General features: G+C 38.3%; 6 protein-coding genes and 1 long non-coding RNA gene across 11 annotated transcripts; 2 read left to right on the forward strand and 5 right to left on the reverse strand.

Moving 5' to 3' along the window:
• Positions 1-619: 619 nt before the first annotated feature.
• LOC107980515 lies at positions 620-3032 on the forward strand. The gene is made up of 2 exons (XM_031921347.2): positions 620-1021; positions 1091-3032. The coding sequence occupies exons 1-2, from the start codon at positions 760-762 to the stop codon at positions 1852-1854; spliced, it is 1026 nt and encodes a 341-aa protein (XP_031777207.1). The 5' UTR covers positions 620-759; the 3' UTR covers positions 1855-3032.
• A 30-nt stretch (positions 3033-3062) lies between these two features.
• Positions 3063-4624, reverse strand: LOC100114656 (mitochondrial import inner membrane translocase subunit Tim10). Of its 3 annotated transcripts, none has more exons than XM_001608039.5 (2): positions 4269-4624; positions 3063-3796 (listed from the first exon to the last, which is right to left on the reverse strand). In XM_001608039.5, the coding sequence occupies exon 2, from the start codon at positions 3583-3585 to the stop codon at positions 3310-3312; it is 276 nt and encodes a 91-aa protein (XP_001608089.1). In that variant the 5' UTR covers positions 3586-3796; positions 4269-4624; the 3' UTR covers positions 3063-3309. The 3 variants fall into 3 exon arrangements, with proteins under 3 accessions (XP_001608089.1, XP_008215535.1, XP_032451643.1); XM_008217313.4 differs by having other exon boundaries at positions 4273-4429; XM_032595752.1 differs by lacking the exon at positions 4269-4624 and adding an exon at positions 3892-4226.
• On the reverse strand, positions 4528-8443 carry LOC103317817 (protein CROWDED NUCLEI 2-like). 2 transcript variants are annotated; one of them, XM_008217314.4, is made up of 2 exons: positions 8077-8443; positions 4528-7858 (listed from the first exon to the last, which is right to left on the reverse strand). In XM_008217314.4, exon 2 carries the CDS (start codon positions 7600-7602, stop codon positions 4732-4734), a length of 2871 nt encoding a protein of 956 aa, XP_008215536.1. In that variant the 5' UTR covers positions 7603-7858; positions 8077-8443; the 3' UTR covers positions 4528-4731. The 2 variants fall into 2 exon arrangements, with proteins under 2 accessions (XP_008215536.1, XP_008215537.1); XM_008217315.4 differs by having other exon boundaries at positions 8073-8429.
• Positions 8444-8642: 199 nt separating this feature from the next.
• Positions 8643-9585, reverse strand: LOC116415848. The gene is made up of 2 exons (XR_004226403.1): positions 9419-9585; positions 8643-9337 (listed from the first exon to the last, which is right to left on the reverse strand). It is a non-coding gene; the product is annotated as an uncharacterized LOC116415848 (long non-coding RNA).
• Positions 9586-9599: 14 nt separating this feature from the next.
• On the forward strand, positions 9600-11153 carry LOC100123727 (zinc finger CCHC-type and RNA-binding motif-containing protein 1). Its single transcript, XM_001607374.6, has 4 exons — positions 9600-10175; positions 10250-10361; positions 10443-10787; positions 10969-11153. The coding sequence occupies exons 1-4, from the start codon at positions 10063-10065 to the stop codon at positions 11116-11118; spliced, it is 720 nt and encodes a 239-aa protein (XP_001607424.1). The 5' UTR covers positions 9600-10062; the 3' UTR covers positions 11119-11153.
• On the reverse strand, positions 10805-15299 carry LOC100679381. Of its 2 annotated transcripts, XM_016981088.3 has the most exons (15): positions 14530-15299; positions 14142-14460; positions 13837-14072; positions 13627-13754; positions 13463-13551; positions 13235-13375; positions 13013-13158; positions 12775-12941; positions 12534-12702; positions 12374-12462; positions 12153-12289; positions 12040-12087; positions 11417-11962; positions 11159-11344; positions 10805-11047 (listed from the first exon to the last, which is right to left on the reverse strand). In XM_016981088.3, the coding sequence occupies exons 1-14, from the start codon at positions 14743-14745 to the stop codon at positions 11178-11180; spliced, it is 2598 nt and encodes an 865-aa protein (XP_016836577.1). In that variant the 5' UTR covers positions 14746-15299; the 3' UTR covers positions 10805-11047; positions 11159-11177. The 2 variants fall into 2 exon arrangements, with proteins under 2 accessions (XP_016836577.1, XP_003423863.1); XM_003423815.5 differs by having other exon boundaries at positions 12534-12941.
• A 5586-nt stretch (positions 15300-20885) lies between these two features.
• On the reverse strand, positions 20886-22166 carry LOC103317880. The gene is made up of 3 exons (XM_016982149.3): positions 21915-22166; positions 21566-21706; positions 20886-21286 (listed from the first exon to the last, which is right to left on the reverse strand). The coding sequence occupies exons 1-3, from the start codon at positions 22032-22034 to the stop codon at positions 20954-20956; spliced, it is 594 nt and encodes a 197-aa protein (XP_016837638.1). The 5' UTR covers positions 22035-22166; the 3' UTR covers positions 20886-20953.
• Between the last annotated feature and the right edge of the window lie 378 nt (positions 22167-22544).

Below are 22544 nucleotides of genomic sequence, written 5' to 3' on the forward strand. Positions count from 1 at the left end.
GAGTGAGAGAGAGAGAGAGAGGAGATTTCGCGACGGTTTGCCGTTCGCGCTTGTGTGCGCGACTCGCGGAGGGGCGAGCTTGTGCGGCCGTCGGTCCGTCCGTGTGTGTGTGTGCTTTTTTCTGCCGTTTTTCCACTTGTTGATGCTCCGTTTTATCGCGCCGGGCTTTGGATGCCGACGCTTATTGAAATATTTTGGATTTTTCGGGTGGTGAATGAAGCCTTCGCGCGGGATTGTTTGAGGAAGCGTTAGTATGCTTGAGTTTTTTAATATTTTAATTGATAACGTGCACTTTTAACGTGTCTAATGTTTCTGAACTATAAGCGGAAAATAGATAACATGGACTCAGTACTTGATGACATCAAGTTTGCATTCATAGCGTTATGCTTTTTTTCGATACCGCTTCATTCGTACGCGAATTCGTGCCATTTCCAGCATCTCCGAAATAGTGGAAATCCAGCACAACCTCCCCTTCGTAAAGAGCGCGCATCAGAGGCAGCTCAAGCCCGAATGCGCGCAGCTGATTGGTGCCGACTTGTCCCCTCGTCTCCCCATTGATCCGACCATTCCTCCCCTACTCTCAAATCCCATCATGGAGAGAGTGGAAGAGTAGCACATCGACATTGATCGTGCGACACCTGGTGGTGAGCCGGCAAATTGCTCCATACCTTCATATTTATTTATCATTGCTCAAATTACTTTTAGTGTACTCGCCTATATAGGCGGACAGTCGCGAGTAGATTTCAGTGATTTTTAATTATGGAGGTCGCACGATTCGCACCGCGTCCGATATCAACGAAATACCTATCTTGTGCAGTGAGAGGCTGCGGCAGTAAATCACACAAGGATGCTACCATTTGCTTTCACAAGTTCCCGAGACCGGGGCAATGTTTCGTCAAGGTAGATGACCAGAAGATAGATAGATTTCTGGTGTGGAAAAATTTATTGGAAGTCGATCACGTCACTCCAAAAACGAAAGTTTGCTCGCTGCACTTTTTAAAGAGCGACTACTTCTTCCCGGGTAAGCTGTAGCAATAGTTTGATTGTAAGAATAAGTGAGGTTACAAAGTTTTGATTGTTTTTATTGTAGACATCCAAGCGCAAAAGAGGATATTGAAGAAGATCGCAGTGCCTTCGTGCAATTTACCCGGGGTCGATGTAAAGAGAGGTAACAATGAAAGTCCAGGAGTCAGTAAGAAGCCCAACGAAGAAATCCTTTTCGTGAATGTCAAAGTGGAAAATGTGGATTTCGAAAGCACTCCGGAGTTTGCTAATTTTCAATCGACTGACATCAAGCAAGAAATACTCGAGGAGCCTTTTTTCAAAGACGCAGAAGTGCAAGCGAACGAAAGCCCGAAACCTTCGGTCAAAGATGTCGAAATGCAAGCGAAGCTCGTCAGCTCGCAATTTCCTTACGAAGAGTTTATCCGGAAAACCAAGAATTCCGGGCCTGAGCCTCCGGTCAAAGACGCGGAAGTGCAAGTGAAGACCGACTGTATCTTATTCAACGTGATACACTGTATAAAGAGCGACCAAGAGCTACACATCTCAACCGGCATCGAGTCGTTCGACGCTTTGAGCGCCATCGTGCAACGAATAAAGGAAATCTGCGGCGAAAAATTCGAGCATCCCAACATGAGATTGAACACGAGAGAACGAGTGATCATGACATTTATGAAATTGAAGCACAACTTGTCCTACAGTTTCTTGGCGATTCTCTTCAAGCATTACACGCCAACGCACTGCAAGCGAGTCATCACCGAAACCATAGATATATTGAGCCAGTGTTCGAAGGATGGAATTTCCTGGCCATTGATCAAAGATATTAAAAAAACATTGCTAAAACATTCGTAGTATAGTTGTCGACCTAAAAACGGAGCAGCAGACGTAATCGCCGTGGTCGTCGAGAGAAAAGAAGCCGGAATACCTATACGAAAAAGGGGAGAAGAGGAGCTCACGAGGGGAGCACATAACGAGTGTATACTCGCGGAGACAAACGCGAGTAACGAGCCGGATTGATTGAGAGATAATAGCGCTTCTCTCTCTGTCTCGATGCTTTGGGACAAACTTTTTTATACGTAACGGATTGTCAGAGTCGTATATTGTTTACGGCTCGGGAGAGGAAGGGAAAATCGGGAGCGACCTCCGACGAAAGCGAAAACACATGCGGAAATCGAACGATTAGCCGCGATGTGTCTACATATATACCCATTAAGGGTGCGACCAAATTAGGTCGGCTGGATTTCAGGGCTGTCCTACTTTTCGTACATGTGTGTTGTAGACTTTCATTGTTGCTTGAAAAATGATGCTATATATCGAAAGTTGGAGCGCTTAGTAGTCTGCGTTCGAGTTAATAATTTAATACATATTTCTTTGTTTACTTCGCGTTCTTATCGTTTGTATTAAAAAGTATTCCACGATCCTTTAATTAAAAGGCAAAAAAGATGAGGTTTAAAAAGCTTATAGACTGTGTAGTGTGTAATCGCTATTACTCGCGAGTTTATTAGATTTTACCACGAAAATGTAATGAGTTCTCCCTTACAAACGTTGTATTAATAAAAAAATTAATTTATATACACCATCGTAATGTTTCTGGTCGAATCGAGGCCTAATACATAAAACAAAGAACCTGTCGACGATTACATTACGGTACTTAAGCAGCTCGGTATATATACAATGCGTGTAATTTTCTTGCTGATAATGAGAATAGACGACTGTACGCACTGGTACCGTATGAATTTACTTCAAACGAGCTCGTGCCTAAATGAGCACCTACTCCGCTTTATATATCGATCCAAGCGGTGATTTTCCTCGTGACGTTTTCTCGTTAATAGTCGGCTTAGACGAGGACTACACCGTTGTGGGGTGGACAGGCTTCGATTTACGAATAAGTTCAAGGTGAGCGTTGGGGTTTCTACAGAGATAGTATCTGTGAAAAGACCGCGATTCGTTTTGCGGAGCTGTTAAATTTTTCGAAACAATAACTTTGTCGTTATTAATGGAATAAATAATGAAAGTTTGTTTTTGCAAAATGAAGGTCTTGAGAATGAAAACGAAGAAAATTCTTTAAATTTTTGTAATTATCGATTCATAAAACAGAATTACAAAGATAGTTTAAATTGATCAAACCAAATTTGTCTGATCTCAACCACAGTGCACCACGATTTTCTTATCTTGTAAACCTTGATTTTTCATATATTACTTCACATAAATGCAATTCAACGTACTACGAATGCAAGATAGGAAAATGGCAATGCACTTCAAAACTAAATTTATTTCCCTAAGCTGCCCATCTGGCAACACCCAACGTTAACCAGGTTTGGCTCCTTTGACAAGGCTTTCTTCTTGCATAGAGATCTGCGTCAATTTTTTGCCAATTCTTTCATGAACGTCTAGGTACTTAGCAATACACCTATCAATACAAACTGATTCACCTTTCCCCAGCTCGGGCTCTAGGTACTTGGGAAGAATACACTTCCTGTGACACGCTGCTGTCATTCGATTGTACATGTCCGACATCATCTCTATCTCCAGGTCTTGGACCAATTTCAATTTCTCTTCATCTAACGGTGGTAGTCCGGCCATTTTTGATTTTTATTTAAAATATAATTCAAAAATTTGCGTCAAACTTATGAATTTTAATGATGCTCTGTCGTTGTCTCACTGATTTGCCTCTTTGTTAACTTGATGCGCCTGTTTAATACGTTGTCTTGCTTTCATTGCCTTATAACGATTACTGTCAATGTACGTTTTTGACAAATAAAAACTGTATAGTCCAAAAGCTATAGCACAAGCCCTGTAAAACATAGTATAAGTAAATATATGAATCGTAAAAGAAAAAGGAAAAGTTGAATAAAATCTTGAATCTACGAATATGATTGACAGAGTTACATGAAATTGTAGTTCTCACAAGACCATCCCGATTTTATTCTTGCATAGAAATCACAATTTTGCTTAGAACCTACTACTAGCTCTCATCAGAGTTACATAAATATTAAAAGAATATCGCGTCAAGTACATCTAATCACTGATAGAATGGAACAAATATTTATCGTTCAGGAAAAACCTCAAACTATTCGCGGAACTTGAATTTGCAAAAAATTGTACAACAACAATAAAAATATAGAGCACTACGAATAAATAAGCCGAAATCCATCCGAAATCAGGAAAAAAATATCGTTTATAGAGGTTATAAAAGAGCTTGCATCATCTGACTCCGAAACGATAACTGAACGATGTTGTACCAATATTCTAGTGTCATTACGCACCTACCATCCAATTCCAATTTTTGTATTGTTTGACAATTTCATATTTAGTTTATAACAATCAGAATCTCAGTCGAAAACAAGCTGCTTCAGAAAAATTACTTTAGCAGGACGGCGACGGCGATTCGGATGTGCGCACGTGCCGCACAGAGTATAGTAAGTATATAGTAAAATTTACTGCAGCGTTGAGATGCTCGACTCGCCCTCTTCAAGCGATTAATTGTACTTTTTTTTTTTTTTGAAAAAATTGGCGTACACATCGTTACTATATTAACATATAAATAGATTTATTATAAAAAATCTTATGTACATATGATACAGCGTAATTCATCCAGAATTGCACGTCTACAAGTAATATACAAAAATGTAAAAAATTATCGTTACTTCTTAGGATAAAAATTAGTGATAAATTTTTTTCTGCAACTAATACTGATGAATTATGTAACGTCGATCTCGGAAAGATTTATCATCTCGCCGATTTCAACGGATGTTTACGGAGTAAATAATTCCCTTTTTCATGCAGAATTATAAGAGCCTCGATTTTTTGTTTGATAATTTCCAACGCTTTTTTGTAACCACTCTCTACTCGCTTGCACTGGTGTATAACATATTCTTCCTTTTTCCTAGCGTACTCTTTGTAATTCAACGCGGATTTTTTGATAAGTTCGTACTTCTTTTTGAATAGCTGAAAATCACTCGCAGCTTTTTTCTTTAGGGCTTGAACTTCTGTACAAAATTTAACATTCAGTTCTTCTGACTCTTTGAGCTTCTTATCCAAGTCGGAATTTTCCTTTTCCAAGTCGGAATTCTTCTTAACAATGTTTTGAATTTCTGAGATCCACTCAGACATTATCTTTGCCATGAGAGTCTTGTCTTCTTCGAAGAGCATTTCTGTTTGTACAATTTTGCTGTTGAGGTTTTCGATTTCCTCGTTTTTCAATAGTATTTGCTTTTGGAAAACAAGCATTTTTGCCTCGACCAATTTAACCAGCTGTTCTTCTCGCATTTTCGTGTCCGAAGTGATCTTCAATTTTTCCGCCAAATAGGATTCTTGTTGCAACTGCATTTGCACGTTTTTTTCTTTCAATTCGCGACGAAGGAGCAGAAGAACCTTTTCGTACTTTTCCAAATCGGTTTTGTACTTTTGTTCGTATTGACTTTTAATGTAGCGAAGTTCCTCTACAACTTTCGCTTCCATCTTCTTCTTCATCTCTTTCAAAGTGGTCTCGTGAATCAAGTTCTCTTGTTCGCGCTGCAAACTACTACGCGACGCATCCACTTGATCTACTCCATTTTCGAGATGCTCCTCGAGTTCGGTTTGCGTATCCTGCTGTATCAGGTTCTTTTTCAATTGCACGTTTTCTTGAATATCAGTGACGGATTTTAGTTGGTGAACGCAGTCGCTGAAAATCTGTTTGTTGGTCGCGATGTGCATTTTTATTTTCTGTGTTATAGAGTCGCGTTCTTGTTGCAATTCACTGTGCTGCTGTTTTGTTTTAAAGCTGTTCAATTGATTTTTGAAATCTAAGGCAAGTCGGTCTTTCGTCGCGCATACATCTATATACAACTCCTTAACTCTATCAAGTTCTTTTTGTACTTCTTGCAATTCTATCCTTAATTGTACAATTTCTTTTGAAGAATCATACTCAGACTTGTTGGCAATTTCAGTTTTGGTATCTTCTTCTACAGGTCCATCTGAAGCATCTAATATATCTTCTTTTTTATTATTATTCGGCAAGGTATCTCTGTTAAAATGAGTTATAGATATCTGTTTTGATAGTTTGAAATTTCGTTTTTCTATATTATTGCATACTTTCATAATTTCATTAAGTTTATTTAAACTAATTGCAATTTGATCAAATATATTTGATGTTTGACTAGTCATCTTATTTATGTACTCTTGTTCCAATACTTTGACTCTGCTAGAGTAACAAGCTTTTTCTTTTTTTAAGTATTGTACAGTGCATTGCAAGTCATGAAGTTGCTTTTCTCTTTGCAATGATTCAGAATCTTTACTTTTTAAATCTGAGGAAGATAAACATTTTTGTCTTAAAATATTGTAGATTTTTTTCAATTCATCATATTTTCTTGAAACTATTTTGAGTTGATGTTGACTATTGTCATTTTCACTTAGATTTTGCTTGTCTTCTACCTTTTCTTCATAACTGTTGACATTATCATGTTCTCGCGTATAATTTTCATATGCTTCTCTCAACTCTGCGTACTGCTTTTGCAATAAATCATATGCAGTGTTCTTAATGTCAAGTTCACGAGATATGGCATCCATTTGTGTTTGCATATTCCTCAGTTGTAAACTATGATCTTCTTGCATTTGTTGCAAACACTTTTCAGACAATTTTTTATTGGATTCTCCATAATCTAAATCTTCCAAAACATGTACTTTTTGTTCTAATTCATAAATTGTATTTTCAGCAACTGAAAGCTTTTCAATAACTTCTTGCTTGCTTTTCTCCAAAGTTTTATTGGCTTCCTTTAATTTTTCTATTTGTAATTTTAGATCAGAAATTTCTGATGTTGCATTGGCAAGACCTTGCTCAGTTTCATTTTTCAATACATTTAATCTCTCTATTTCTACCTGTGACAAAGTTAGTTTTCTTTCTAGTAATCTAATAGCTTCGTCTTTTTCCGTTTGTAATTGTCTTAATTCTAATGTTAATTTGTCTATTTCTCTAATTCTAATAGCATTAAGAACATCTAATTGGTCACCAGGTTGATAATTCAAAATGTTCTGAGCTGTTGTATTATCTGAATGAGTTAAACCTTGATAATGATTTTCTGCATTCATGGTTTCTTGAATTTCCGATCTTACGTTTTCAGCAGGTTCATAGTTGTCTTTATAATAATTTGGAGAAGCTGAGGTTTCATCTTGTTTAAAACGATTTGTTGGTGTTTCAAAACTACATAAATAATTAGGATTAACATTGTTCTTACCAAAAGCAAACGGCGGTGCGTGATCCTCATTATCTATAGTTAAATCTGAGTCTAAATGCTTTGATAACGTTGGAGGATCCATTGAAATACTAGTATTTGATTTTCCCCTTTCACCATTGTACATCCCATGGCTCTCATCAACATTGTAATAAAAATCATTACCATTTTGGAAATGTCTTGATGACAAATTTGAATGATTATCCAAATAAGAACTGCTGTTAACAGAGCTGTTTTCATCATTATCTAAGTCATCAAATGCATTGGTTAATAAATTTTTTATTTCTTCATTGCGTCTTTGTTGATCTTCTTGATCTTCCACTTCTTCTTGTATTTGCTCATCGCTAACACTAATTTTAAGTCCCTCTGGCTCATGAAAAAAACTCATGTTTGGAAGTCAAAAATATAAGTGCATTTACAGATCTGATAAATTTTCTGTTATTTAACAACCAGCTCCAATATAAGAGACATCAAACTCATTGATATGATTATCAGCATCATTATTACACCAACTATGATTAATTTTCACAATTTCTAATAAAGTAGGTATGCTTGTCCAATTGCCGGAGTATAAATTATAAATGGATCATGAATCAATCATGATCTTTTTGATTTTCTTTAATTTATAGTTTCATACACGGATCCTGTAAATTATAGAATTCATTAATAGTTGTTTAAAAAGTTATTTTACTAACAAATAATAAAATAAATATGCAAGAGTAGTGTCTTATTGGTATAAAAATCTACACCGCATAACAAGCAGAAAGTAAACAATTGAACATCATCAATAAAAAATATCGAACCCTCGACTACAAAGAGGTTATAAACAACAACAAAAATCTGTGAAAATGATCTTACTCACACATCGATCGATCAATTGATTTTTGTTTTTGTAACGGTTGTCGATGTTCCCCTTATTTGACAACAATCAAATGCACGTGCTATTCAATCGGCTGAATCAGTAAACATCAATGAATGGACAGGGAAAACTCGACGCTATAAGTAGTATCCTTCGCGTTGACGCCCTCTCAGCTGACAGTTCAACGCTCGTTTAGTATTTTCAGCGGTAACAAAAGAATCTAGATCCTATGCGTACTGAGAGCGTTATTGTTATTTTAAACTCGAATCAAAGATTTTAATTTTGTTAAAAAACGTAGCGAGTAGCTATATGTTTATGTTAAAAACGAGCGCATTACGCACTGCGCGGCAAAATCAACGCGTCGCGTCGACGCCATTTGCGTGCGGTATATGACCTGCGGCGGGAATATTTCGAATGATTTTAAAATCATCAAAACGGACGCTCGTCGGCTACCTATAATGTTATAACATAGCATATTCGTAATTAACTCGTGAACATTTTTTTGAAGCGAAGGGATTTAAGTAGATAAAAAAAAAATATACGCTAGAGAGAGAGAGAGAAAATCAATAAAAAGTTTAGAGTTCAATTATTTATTTTCAATGCATTTTAATTAAGAAACTCTCAGTCTACAGTATAATTAAAAATGTGTTCATCTTATTTATGAATTGATTTGCAAATGGTGTGTGAATTGTGATGATGCGTTCGCTTATGGTGAAAAATGGTAGCGTGAAGCGCGCGCCTTTTGAATCGGCGTAACCCCCGGTGAGTAGCCCGTGAGATATGTTAGGACACATCAGGGACTGCTCTTAGTAGGTCTTGTTTGGGAGAAAATAGCGTTGGGTTTCAAGTGTGAGCAGAACTTAGAACAACCTCTAAGTTTGCGTTTATTCAGTGTCAAAGGTACAGAAAAACTGCGAAGTGCTCAGGAGCGCGGCTCGAACTAGGCTGTCTCCGCCACTGTAAAAAATGATGTTTTAAAGTCACTAAAATGTAGTAAAATTACACGAGGTTCCAACGCTTCGTATAGCAATTTTACTTTCCTTGTTGTAAAATCGCTTCTCCCAGCGTAGGTCGGTTTAGTTTGCCACTCTAAAAGACTACCGCCGTTATTTGCAGTGCGTAGCCTCCGTTCCCTCCTCCTGGTAGATCCGGGTGCTGAAGAGGGATGCTAACGGCCGTGGTGGTGGGAAGGTCACCGCCTCGGCTGGATTCTGTCCCCTCCTCTCCCCGTGTCACAGGGTCCGGGAGAGGGATGTCGGTGCGGCTATATAGAACGGCGGCAAAGCCGGGTAAAAAGGCCTCGTCCTAATCCTGCCAGATAGCGTCTGGGCATTCCCAGGCCCACCTTGGCCGTCGTCTCGGGTCTTGGTTTTTATGGCGTTTTATGACCCCCTTTATGACTCGCCCTTCCAGCGAGCGATGAGTCGCATAATCCCGCATTTTACTGTCTTGTTTGTTCCGTAACCCGTTGCTTTACAATGAACATCTGTGGAGTGTGCGCATGCGCGTAGGAGGACAAGCAGGTATAGGGAACGGTTGTCGTCTGCTTGACTGTTTATTCTATTTCAGTTCTCACAGCGACAGCAGTCATAGCGTTTTCTCTTCGGAGCTCGCAGTTGATATACTTTTGGTTTGGACAGCCAAGGCGAATCGCTACAAGAGTGTGTGAATACTGAATATACGGTATTAGTTGTTGTTGCATTGCGGTAATTGCAGTGACTACATCAGTGCACTACTTAATTAAACTTACTGCAGTACTGCTCTATAATTCGATTGGCGTCTTAGCGTATCGCTATTGTTATTCAATATATATATATGTATTGAACTAAAATATCAATACTTTGTACAATCATTTTGATAGAGATTACGTAGTAGAAGTTTAAAATAATGAAAAATTAGTGCAAACATTACGAATTAGAGGTTAGGTTACGCACGGGATTTTTTGTTTACATTTGTAAAAAAGTATACGTAACCGGATAACGCTTTACAATGAGTGGAACTCTTGCGCCAAGCCGTTCGACAGTTTATATTTCCAACTTGCCCTTCTCTTTAACCAACAATGACCTCTTTAAACTCCTCGAAGATCATGGAAAAATAGTCAAGTAAGATTTCATGCCTTCTCTTCTATAGTTGTAAATTTAAGTAATGAAATTAAATAAGTATGTTGCATTTTTAGAGTTACTGTTGTCAAAGATAAAAGAACAAGAAGGAGCAAAGGTGTAGCATTTGTTCTATTTCTCACACCTGGAGATGCTCAGAATTGTGCTACTGCTCTCAACAATACAGAGGTAAGAATAAAAGTATAACAAAAAAATTTGATTAATGATTATTCAATTAACGCATTTTAATATAATTATACTATGCTTTAGATAGGAGGGCGTAAGGTAAAGAGTTCTATTGCCGTAGATAACGGCCGTGCACCAGAATTTATCAGGAGAAAGGATTATCCAGACAAAACAAGTTGTTATGAATGTGGGGAAGAGGGTCATTTGTCCTATCAATGTAAAAAGAATACACTAGGCAATAGGAGTCCACCACCTAAAAAAGTCAGAGTTAGAGGCAAGAACAAAAGAAAAGCGGGAGAAATGGACACTAGTTACTTTGATAGTGATAGTGATGATGGATGCAGACAACCTCGAGGAGACCCAAGACGGGACAGCGAAAGTGATATGTGGGATGCAGATGATAATCTCAGCAGTGCTATAAGAGATGAAGTAAGTAATTGGTACAATTGTATTATATAAATAGATTTATTGTAGAAAATTCTTTCGACACATATTCTACAATGAGATGCCTAATATTTAGTATAAATAATAAAATAAAAAAGTACTGTCAATTTAAATAACGTAACGAGATTTGCTCAACATAATTATAAATATCTTTTTATACTTTCAGCAAGAACGCATGGAATTGGAAATATACAGATATAAAGTTGCAACTGGTCAATATGACTCAGAGGAACAACAGCAATCTTCTAAAATGAAGAGAAAACGTTTTAAGAAAAGTGCAATGTTTGATTGTGACGAGGACGAAATCAGTGATTAGATATGTAAATAAAGATATTTTTTTATAAAACATCACTTACGTTATTTATTATCATATTATCATAACGAATCTTCGTATAGTTTAGTTAAATCTTGACTAGTTTGCGTTTTAAAATCGGTCCACATCTCATTTTCCAGGTTTAAAACATCCAGTTGCTGGCTAAGTTTGTTGTCTTCCTTATTTTTTTCGAGAACAAAAGTTTTCTTAACGATGTCCAATGCTATTTCTGAAACCATTTATCTTTATTAAATTATATTGAAAATTAATTTTGATTAATGAGCAAAAACTACCTCCTTACCGTCACTGGTTTTAAGTCTTAAATCCTTTTTTTTGTCAATATTGTTGAGAAAGAGATGAAATGCGTCTTCAATGTACGTTAATCTAATCATAAAATCTAAATCTCGCTTTGCAAGAAAACTCAATAATCGAATTCCATACGCTATAGCGCAGTACTGAGATGTTTTCAAGGTCTCCCAAAAATCTTCATAATTATTCTTTTCAAAATTACTCCAGTCTTCAGATAATTCGTTATTCCAATTAATTTTGTGCTTTTTGTCACTAACCTCATGCTTGGATATCCTCCACAAAATGTCATTCATATTATATTTATTCTTCAATTCTTTAACATTAATTTTCGAACATTCGTATAAATTTATAACTACAAATTTGAGCAAGTTCAAACAACAATTACACGAACTTGATGTTTTCTGAAGCCAGGGAATAGAATTATTTAATAATGCTTTATTACAAAAGGAAGCTAAGTCTTTTGTAATATTAATCAACGTAATTGGATCTAGTTTAAAATAATCTAATTGTGCGATGAAAATTTCTAGGGCACAAGCATCTGAAATCGAAATATATCATGTTCAAATATTCATTAGCCTTAGCTTAGCGAAATAAAAATATTGTTCTTCAAAGCACCTGGTGTGAAATTGAATGATCCTTTCCATAAGTTGATACCGGACTTTTCTGCAATATTGAAACGAATTTTAATTATACTGCTATATGTTTATTAAAAGCTATAAAATAAATACCTGGACCAATGCACAATTTACTAACAAAATTAGAATCTTGAGAAAATTCTTTCAATGTATTTGTTACTGGCATAAAACAGGCAAGCACTGGTCTGCTGTAAATTACTTCTTTAAAAATTGAACAAACTCTTTTTATCCTAAAAAAAATACGCATGGAACATGAAACTCTAAATTAATTAATACGTATCGTTATAAAAAAAAATATATATATATATATTTACCCAGCTGGAGGAAATCCAACATTATCCTGTACATTAGCAATCAAAATCATGATAGCGTTTATCAATCCAGAAAACTGATGAGATCTCCGCTGTAAATAATAAACTAAATTCATTACGTATCTCATCTTACTGCTGATTTTTATCAAATTCGCGCACTTACAATCGTGCCAACGACAGCAACGAACTCGGTGGCCATATCCAGGAATTCAAAGTCGAAACCCTTTTTATGCCACGAATTATAACTGTTCAGCTGATTTGCGTAAACCGCATAGCTGTGATCCCTGTCTAGTTTCAGCTTATGGTTTCCAGCGACGTAGTCAGCCAAGTACCTTGAAATAGAAGCCACGTAGCTGAGTATGCCTAGAGCGCGACGAGTTTCGATACCTCGCTCAAGCTCGTACCAGGGACGAGCTTCGCAAATGGACCTCGTGTGCGGCACCGGCATTTCGTAAAATTCAGACAGGTAGATCTCGTTCATGTCGCGGATATCATCATTCTGCAAAGCTTGCGCGATGTTCTGCAGGACGATAGTGGAATTTAGCAGAAGCTCGCGTGATGTTGCCACCAGCTTAAAAGAGATAAAAAATAGTATTAGTTAGGCGGAATGAATTCAAGAAAAAAGGAGCATTTTAAACTGACTTTGTTTATAATTGGGATGACACTGGAAGAGTTGAGCTCGTCGCTTGTTTTGTTCATGAGGCTGCCGAGGTCTGGTAGAAAAAATTCCGTACTCAGGATCTTTCCGTCAATCGTTGTTGTCTTCGGTTTTGACAATTCAGGATTCTCTGAAATGTAAAATTGAGAAATCGTTACTAAAATTTGCTGATATTTTGAAATTATTAGAAGTTAAATTTAATTTACCGAATATACGAAAAGTTTCCTCTTCTTGTATGATAGCTAAATTTCTCTTGCCAATTTTTTCCTCAATTTTGATTTCAACTACTGATTTTTCAGGTTCTGGTGGCTCAAATATACACTGGGGTATTATTTTTAAGGGATATTCTGTAAAACATAATATAATAGTTTTATAATGATTAGGACTCTACGTTGCGTAAATAGTACTTTCAATTGAACTTTTAAAATACTTACGGACAATATTGGTCTTTAAAATTTCAGATGTATGAGTCTTTTCAATTTGTGTACCACTCTCTTTCGTTTTAACCCTCTTTGGAGTTGTCCTACAACATTGAATAATAGATAGATTAATTATTCTTCAATAAATAGAACATACCAAGAACCAGAAATTTATTTACCAACTCATTGAAGCATTAATACTTCTATCTTTGTTTGTCTTCAGTACATTTGCTTGTGGCTGAGCAAATTTAACAGAACCAGACTCTCTGAGCCTAGATTTTGCAGAGGCATCATTGAACTGCAAAGTCTGCAATAGCATTAATGTATGTAAAATCTCAAAAACCACCAAAATTTTATATGCAAATATGTAGCATGAAAAATTTAAAAACCTGGTACTGCATTTGAGATTCAAGTGACGATTTTTCCTTAAGCAATCGATCTATTTCTGCCTTATACTTTTTCTCCAGCTCTTGTATTAAGATAGCCTTCTCTTTTTTCTCATTTTCAGCACGAGTCTGAATTTGATTTAATTGCTGGCGCAGAAATTCCGTTTCACCCTCCTTTGTCATAAAGTCTTCAAGCAACTTTTTCTTTTCTTCTTTCCACCTTTCCACTTGTTCGTCATCTAAAAAACCAGTATACATGTAATATAAAGACAAATCTTAGTATTATTTCTTTTTTTGACCAGGTATACCTGTGACCAAAACAACACTATTTTGTGACGTTTCTTGTCTACTGCGAAATGTTGAATTATGAGAATTTCCTTTAATATCATTTTCAAAGTCATCAAACATTATAGCTTGAGTACTTTCTATAATCTCTCTGTCTATATCGGAAGAAGCCAACATCTGTGATTGCGCCACAGAATTGAATCCACTGCGACTTTGAGAACTTGTGATAAAGAACCCTCCTCCTCTCACTCCAGAGCTAGTAGAGGGTTTTGGATCAGAGGACGTACTTACGGTAGATTTGGTAGAGTCTGATCTTACCATAGGGGTTTTAAAAACAGCTTCCTGTGAAAACAGCATACTGGGCGTCACTTAAATGAAGAATAATAACATAAGTATCGGGCATAATCAAACCTCTTCTGTTGCTTGCGATGCGACAATGTCCATTTTTTCAATCTCTGCCTCTCCAAAGTCATCACCCCAAATATCATCATTTTGAAAGAGATCGCTTTGAGGGACATTCTGAATTGGATTTTGTTCTCTTGCTGCACGAGCTTCATTCCTACCATCGACTCTTTGTCTTTTGGCTGGCGAAGAAACATTGTTATCTTTCAAGTTTCTTTTAGACATCTTACAATCGAGTACAGGGCAAACTCAAGCTGAAGTCTGGAAACTTGCTTCTCTTCATTACTCGATTCCGTTGATTAGATTTCATGTTGCGTTCATTTCTCAGCACTAATCGTATCGTTGTGTTTTTTTCAACTTTTTCCGAATTTACACGTTAAGGTTTTCGCAATGACATAATACACACCTCATGTAACTGTCAATAATACTATTTACACACGTAAACTTTCCGAACAACAAAACAGAGATTATACACAAACAACACAAAAAAACACTTACGACAAGAAAAAACAAGTTTACATTTTATTTGCCGGATCAAGTGCAGCGGCGGAAAAGGCGCGAGATGTGCAGTGTGAATTTAGAGCGTAATCTAACCTCTATATAGATTGTCGAGGCCGACACGTTAGAACCTAGCTTTACCGACGGAAGCGGGAAATTCAAAAATTTGACCAATCAACAGGTACGCGGACTTTCCCGGTTTGTCTCGCCGATCTGCCAAACCGCTACGCTACTTCTAGACTGTTCACATCGTGCCAAATCAGTCGCGGCGAAATATATAAGTGCGATGCCGATACCACGAGACAAAACACGCTTACAAAAAGTATATGTCACAAATGAAGAAAAAAATTTTATGATTTTACAATGCATCGAAAAACTTATTAATAGTGTAAATCGACGGTGAGTATAAATAAATAAATGACATCTCTATGCACTATACGCATTGTTATATCAGTGTAATTATCACCTGCTAAGTTGCGAGCACGACCAGAGCGGCTTCAGTTTCTTTAGTTGCATTTGAAAACGCCAACGCTTCCCGACAGCCCCGCCCCTTATAACGCACCAACGCACGAGATTGGCGAACGCGAGACCATGAAAGTAGTGAAATAAGAAGTCGAAGTTTGCGAGTGGGAGAATCCTGTGCAGTGCAATAGCGATCGTCGAAACTATAACATCAGCTCGTCAGTTAGTTAACGGAAGCTGACGACTCACCGCAGCAACATGACGAACCGTCATTATATAAACTCGAACGGCTATTACACGCCCTTGCGACCGGAAACGAATTCGCCCGGCGAAAGCAGCCGTCAGCAGAGTAGTTCGATCAACAACGCGGCGCAGCAACATCAGACTATTATTGCCTATTACTACGAACCACCGGTTTCCAGCTCTACCACCGATGACAGCAAACAGCAGTCGCGAAAAAGTTCTTCCAAGTGCAAGAGAAAGCCGGCGGATAAGCAGGACTTTGACTTGAGCAAATTCCAACTGAAGCCTTTTGAGATTCCCGATAGGCAAACTCTGATCATCCATATATCCTTGGATGACTTGGATGCAGCGCATAAGAAGCTGCTATCAGAACCGCAGCCCGCGAACATTACGTTCTGGGAAGACATGTACTATCACCTGTTCAAGGCATTCACGAGTAAGTACAACGAATTTCTGAAGAGCAGGCCAAAGTTCCTGGGAATCATCGATACGGTATTGTTTGCACTGGTGGCCCAACAAGGCAGTGCCTTGGATAAACTCAAACGAATGAGGAGATATTTGACCTTCAAACAAGATCCCGCGGATTCGATACGCATTAAATCCGCCGCAGCCGTTAAGCTGCAGAATCAGATCAACGATTTCTTTAAGAGAGACAAGGCATTCGCGGACCTTATGAGAGACAACGTTGTGTCTTTCTTCTCGATGTCGGAGCTTTTGCAAAACATCTCGGCGCCCGAGGACATCGCGTTCACCGGTACCGCCTTGCACGACAACTTCCCGATGCCCATGAAATTCGACAGAGATAGAAAGGTTCAGGCAGTCCGGGTCAAACTGCACAAGCCCACCTTGGTTCACCTGATCAAGGTCCACCTAAAGTCACCCTGGAAAGTTGGACACGAGGACAGCCAGAAGATAGTGGCCAGTTTGACCAAAGCTGCGGGTAATCAGTGGATTATCAATCAGGACATCGTCGTGAACAAGCCCGAGACCGGCGACAAGAAAGTCTTCAGCATTCTTTACAAAAATCCGATAACTCCAATGGACGTTTGCAAGAACTACAACGTCGTGCTGATCGATCACTTGTACGTGGTTCCGTCGAAGAATAACGAGAAACGACTGAACGTCGTTACCTCGCCGATGCTTCTGGATAAAGGTGACCCTCCAGTCATTGGCTTCAATCTCTTTGGACCGGACGAGGCTATGATGAAGCAGAAGCGCAAAGTCGAGCTGGATCATGCGGTGTTGGATGGTCCGAAGATCAAGAAAAGTAAATTGAATAAGTAATATGGAATGTTTCAGACGCCTACACTGTTACCGAAGCTGTGATGAAACGCATAATAAATGTATTTCCATACACTCGATTTTATGTATTCTTCGTTCATCAGAACGCTTTCATCCTGTTTCATCACTGTTTTATCTTTATTGGACTTTTACTCGTTTCAAATCTAAAAATATACTGCAAAAGTTTTCTTCATATGGTGTAGCTGGAACTTATGTGATCTTTCGAAATGCGTTATACTCTGCAGCGAAGAACTATTTTTCTTACCATCCCGATATCAAATTTTGCTTCGCTATATTATCGCGCGATAAGATACTTTAGATCTAGATTAGAATTCAGTCGATAAAATTAACTTGAACTAATATATTGCGGATTGGTCTTCAAAGAGAAGAGTTTTTTGTTTTTCTAAAAATGTATTCGAAAAGTGCAGAAAATAAGTACACTTGTAACAATTCTTGGCGAAAGGCAAACAACGAGTATACAGTATACAGCTATAGAATAATCGTTTATTCTCACATACCGCAATGATGCGTAATACACGCTTATATTCTGCGCTGTAATCGTCACCATTTCCAGCACGACTGCAGTGACTTCAGTTGCGATAATGTCTTTGAGAACGCCAAAACTGCTGGTGCCTACTCTACCCTATCGTAGATATAGACCCGTTCTTATCATGATACGCGCACAAGATTGGCGATTGGACGCGAGATCGACCAAAGTACGAAGAGAATTATCAAAGTCCGCGGGAGGGAGAACATTCTATCCAGTTCAACAGAATTATAGCGAGCTTTATACTTAGCGTTGCGATCGTTGAATCAGTTGACGACTCACGACCAACATGACGGATCGCAAGGTCGCCTCGAACGTTGGCAACGTCGGCAACGTCGACAACGTCGGCAACGTCAGCAACGTGAATCGAGAAAATAATCGTGCGCTCAGTCCACCGAAACTGGCCTTTTTTGTGACAGGTACAGTACCAGTTGCTACTGCTCCTGTTTCAAGCTCTACTAGTACCCCGAGCTTCACAGCCAGAGGTAATGACAGGCAGCAGCCGCCGGAAAATGCTACCAGTTCTTCTGAGGACAATGGGAATCGTCAAGTTAAGCATTTCGACTTGAAAGAATTTCGACTGAATTTCGTAATTCCTGATAACTATCAAAAAATCGATATATCTATGTACAACATAATTGAAGTAAGCTATCGCGAGAAGGCCAAGTCACAGAGTCAGAATGATGGTGCTAATGCAGTAGACAGAAACCAAAAAAAGGATTTCTGGATGGTCATGTACAATTTTCTGTTCGAAGCATTCAAGAGTAATTATAACGAATTTCTGAAGAGCAGGCCCAAGTTTCTGGGAATCATCGAAACGGTATTGTTTGCACTGGTCATCCATAAAGACAACGCCTTGAAAAACCTCAAACGAATGACGAGTTATTTGACCCTCAAAAAAGATTCCGATAGTACAATTCGCATCAAATCAGCCGAAGAAGCTACGGCCGGGACGGGCGGCTCTCTGCAGGAGAAGGAAATCGATGATTTCTGTGAAGGATACATAGTACATGCGAATTATATGAAAAAAATCGTTGTACATTTCTTCTCGATGTCGGAGATTTTGCAAAACATCTCGGCGCCAGAGGACATCGCGTTCACCGGTATCGCCTTTCACGACAACTTCCCGATGCCCATGAAATTCTACAGAGATAGAAAGGTCCAGGCAGTCCGGGTCAAACTGCACAAGCCCACCTTGGTTCACCTGATCAAGGTCCACCCAAAGTCACCCTGGAAAGTTGGACACGAGGACAGCCAGAATATAGTGGCCAGTTTGACCAAAGCTGCGGGTAATCAGTGGATTATCAATCAGGACATCGTCGTGAACAAGCCCGAGACCGGCGACAAGAAAGTCTTCAGCATTCTTTACAAAAATCCGATAACTCCAATGGACGTTTGCAAGAACTACAACGTCGTGCTGATCGATCACTTGTACGTGGTTCCGTCGAAGAATAACGAGAAACGACTGAACGTCGTTACCTCGCCGATGCTTCTGGATAAAGGTGACCATCCAGTCATTGGCTTCAATCTCTTTGGGCCGGACGAGGCTATGATGAAGCAGAAGCGCAAAGTCGAGCTGGACCATGATGTCGTGGAAAGTCAACCTTCGAAGAGCAAGAGACGAAGATTGGATAATTAATGGTGTTTTACATTATGTTGTATTACAATAGTCAAATCTGTAGTAAAATTAATTATTATGATTTAATTTTATGTATGCTCATTTCATTCTCGATTCCTACATCATTATCATAACTATTAATTCCTTGTGATGTCTGTACGCTATTATCTTTCTGATAAGACTGATCAATACTTTAGATTAGAGGATCAAATCAATGCAACTCGCTTTAATGTAAAGGTACTGCTTTATTAGACGAGAAAAAAGTGGCTAAAATATCGACAACGCGAACAATAGACTTAGTCGGTTTTTAATTTCGTCGGGAACGGGAATTTCGTAGGTACCCCAGCCTCGTGCCCACATATGTAAGCATTTTTCTGCTCCAATATAAGGATAGTTCCGATTTTAACGAGGCAAATATCTACATAACTATACTAATAAGGTATAGGCTTTGCAAATTTTATACTGCGCTTGATAAAGTCGCTCCCCTAATTTTCCCCAATCATAATCGTGGGCGCATTGGTGTTTCCCCTGAGCGCAGAAGGAGCTATCGAGACATCGATTACCCTCAGCCCCTCGATGCCGTGAACCCGAAGTCCCGAATCGACTACTGCTTCCGGATCGGTCGAGGGTCCCATTTTGCAACGGCTCGACGTAATTCAGGGCTACACAATGGAAGTACTCGTCATCGTCAGCAGCGAACTGTTAATCGCACACTGGTGCCGATGCTTTCACGGCAGTCAAACCCGATTTTCTCAACGTTTCTGTCTCGCAAACCTTTCGCGAGAGCTTCATACCGGCCACCGTGGTTTTCAGATCGTTCACGTCGGAGTTGACGTTGGGGTGGATTATAGGATCGCTAAAAGTTGGATCCGTCGCGTTCAGTCTCAAGCAACCGCGACTGCGAGGTTTGATCAAGATAACGTACATCGGTAACGAGCTGCGGTACGCGAGTGCAGCGTACGTCGCGTTGATGCTTTCGTCTACGATCTCGTCTATATACTTTGTTAAACGTGAACAGTTCAACGTCGGCAATGCCAGGTCGAGTTTCGCGCTCTGTCTGAAGATACGCCTATGTAAGGACCTTCTTTACTTTTCACGTAAACTTTCAGGTCTTCTATCTTCTCATCGACGTTGTCGAAATTGTCAAGCTCGAGCGATCGTTCGAGATGAATTCGAACTCACGTACACCGGCGTGATCTTGATAATTTTTGCCGACGGACAGGTCTTTCAAAAGTTCGATACCTGCCTCATCGAGATGATCGGCCGGACCGATTCCGGACAACACGAGAAGCTTGGGAGACTCGTACGCACCAGCTGACAAGATCACTTCTTCTGTCCTAGCGTACACTTTTTTCGTCTCTTTCGTTCCGCTGATTCTCGATCGATCATTACTTTCGTCACCTGGACTTTCGTTCTTATACCGTCAGGTTCGACCTTTTGCCACGTATCGGCCTTATAAACGCGGCGTTTTCACCTTATTGCTCGTCCTCGATGCTGGTGGATGTGGCGAGGATCGTTGGTTGTAGTGTGAATAAAGTTGTCCGTTATATAAACGCACTGCACTACGAACTTTACGGATACTTTTAGTGAAGTTAAAAGAAGTTTTTAAAATAATAAAATTTAATCTAATAGTTGTACATGAAAATAAATCGTGTATAAACAGTAAAATAGAAAATAGGTAGAATAAATTAAGGTAAATTAAATAATGCAAAAACGTACGTGTAGGAAGTAATGATGTTTATTTGATATTCTAAATTATGGATTTTTTTTCACATGAAATATGATTATTGAGTATGTAAATATCCCCATTCGGTAAACAAGGTCTCTTCAGCTATGATTTCTTTGCGATCGGCCGTTGTCATATTATAATCAACTTTGTAGTAGTCACTGATCTCATGAAGGTTTGGTATTAAGGCATCAAATCTGAATATTCCTAGGTCATCGGTATTCAAGTCTCCTTTCTTCAGACACTTGTCTTTCAACATGGTTTTAGGCACTACCAGGGCTTTGGGCAAAAGTTCACGATAAGGACTTTCTGAGCAAACAGGCACATCCAATTTTAGCAAAAGTTTGGAATTTTCGTAATATTCATCCGTAGCGTACACCCTAACATCGATCTGCAAAATGAATGCGATAAGAAAGCTTGAGAGCCAATATAATAATACATTGTTTACGCGATCGATCATTATCGTCAACCCTAAGAAAAACTGATTCATAATTGCGATCTGTTTGATTTTTCAATCTAAAATTTCTATTGAGAATATGATTTCAGCCTTTTTCGCATTCACTATTAAATTAAACATTGTAATACCGTGTAATAAGTGAACATCGAAATTTACCATTTTACTAATAGTATGCGTAATAAAGCTTCGTTTGAGATGAAACAAAATACTCACTGTGACAGGTGGAAAATCCCGATTTAAAGTCATTATTTTTTGGAGTCTGTTATACGTAGCATTCTGTTTCTCGATTGAATATAAATGTATGGTCGCGTATTTCTCGTTTAAGCTATGAATGTCGAAATATTTCAGTTTTATCTGCAGAATGAGAACAAAAATAATATAAAATTAGATATTCTCCATTTTCTCTTTAATTATCGTTATTTTATTGTAAAAATTCTTTGTAAAGGGCCTTTTAATACCAATAAATAAATAAATAAATTATGCACGAGGTACCATTTTTATTTTATTTTATTTTATTTTTTGTTATTTAAATGATTTTTTAAAGGTTCGACTTATATTGTACCTGAGGCTCCAGATTTGCAATCCTCTTATTTCTTTGACTGATCTTTAGCTCCACAGCAATCGCTTGCTTTTGGATCGTAAAAGCTATGACGAACACAGCGATGTACAGGAGTTGATTCATTTTTGCCTCCTCTGCAAGGCACAAGGCAATGGGATATTATGGTGAAGGCTTCTATTCATAATACCTTTTATACCCATTGCTCACTGTTTTCAAGTTTATAGGCAGCTTTGTAATACAAAAAAAAGTGGATACCGAGAAAAATAACGCCGTTAAAAGCGATGATTAAAAAAATAAAGGTGTCAATGGAAGAGCCATCAAGCATGAAATTACTTTGGATTATTCATATGTTTGTAAATGTAAAGCTAATAAGGAATTATCATACTGGTGTAAAAATATTTGCTCAGCAATTTAGTAGGTATATGTCAAAAAAAAAGTCCTCTTGTAGAGTCTTAATAATGTATGCTATTAATTTATTCTTAATTATTTTTATAACTTTATGTATTTCTCCCGCTGCAGCGTCATCGGGTCATTCCCTCCTGTTACTCAAAATTGATCAAATTTTGAACATTTTTGAAAGCGAGTGGTGCACTAATCAAAATGCGAAAAAGTTACCTTACATTTCTGCTGTAA

Source organism: Nasonia vitripennis, chromosome 1 (assembly GCF_009193385.2).
Source record: "Nasonia vitripennis strain AsymCx chromosome 1, Nvit_psr_1.1, whole genome shotgun sequence".
Lineage (NCBI taxonomy): Eukaryota > Metazoa > Arthropoda > Insecta > Hymenoptera > Pteromalidae > Nasonia > Nasonia vitripennis.

Bases quoted from the DNA above. Each gene is read 5' to 3' on its own strand.
- LOC107980515 (XM_031921347.2), top strand. From the start codon at position 760: ATGGAGGTCGCACGATTCGCACCGCGTCCGATATCAACGAAATACCTA. The intron at 1,022-1,090 runs GTAAGCTGTAGC...TTTTTATTGTAG, and splicing joins GAGCGACTACTTCTTCCCGG to ACATCCAAGCGCAAAAGAGG.
- LOC100114656 (XM_001608039.5), bottom strand. From the start codon at position 3,585: ATGGCCGGACTACCACCGTTAGATGAAGAGAAATTGAAATTGGTCCAA.
- LOC103317817 (XM_008217314.4), bottom strand. From the start codon at position 7,602: ATGAGTTTTTTTCATGAGCCAGAGGGACTTAAAATTAGTGTTAGCGAT.
- LOC100123727 (XM_001607374.6), top strand. From the start codon at position 10,063: ATGAGTGGAACTCTTGCGCCAAGCCGTTCGACAGTTTATATTTCCAAC. The intron at 10,176-10,249 runs GTAAGATTTCAT...TTGCATTTTTAG, and splicing joins GATCATGGAAAAATAGTCAA to AGTTACTGTTGTCAAAGATA. The intron at 10,788-10,968 runs GTAAGTAATTGG...TTATACTTTCAG, and splicing joins GCAGTGCTATAAGAGATGAA to CAAGAACGCATGGAATTGGA.
- LOC100679381 (XM_003423815.5), bottom strand. From the start codon at position 14,745: ATGTCTAAAAGAAACTTGAAAGATAACAATGTTTCTTCGCCAGCCAAA. The intron at 14,461-14,529 runs GTTTGATTATGC...CTGTTTTCACAG, and splicing joins CATCGCAAGCAACAGAAGAG to GAAGCTGTTTTTAAAACCCC. The intron at 12,088-12,152 runs GTATTTATTTTA...TCAATATTGCAG, and splicing joins TAAATTGTGCATTGGTCCAG to AAAAGTCCGGTATCAACTTA.
- LOC103317880 (XM_016982149.3), bottom strand. From the start codon at position 22,034: ATGAATCAACTCCTGTACATCGCTGTGTTCGTCATAGCTTTTACGATC. The intron at 21,707-21,914 runs GTACAATATAAG...CTCATTCTGCAG, and splicing joins TTGCAAATCTGGAGCCTCAG to ATAAAACTGAAATATTTCGA. The intron at 21,287-21,565 runs GTGAGTATTTTG...TTCATTTTGCAG, and splicing joins GGGATTTTCCACCTGTCACA to ATCGATGTTAGGGTGTACGC.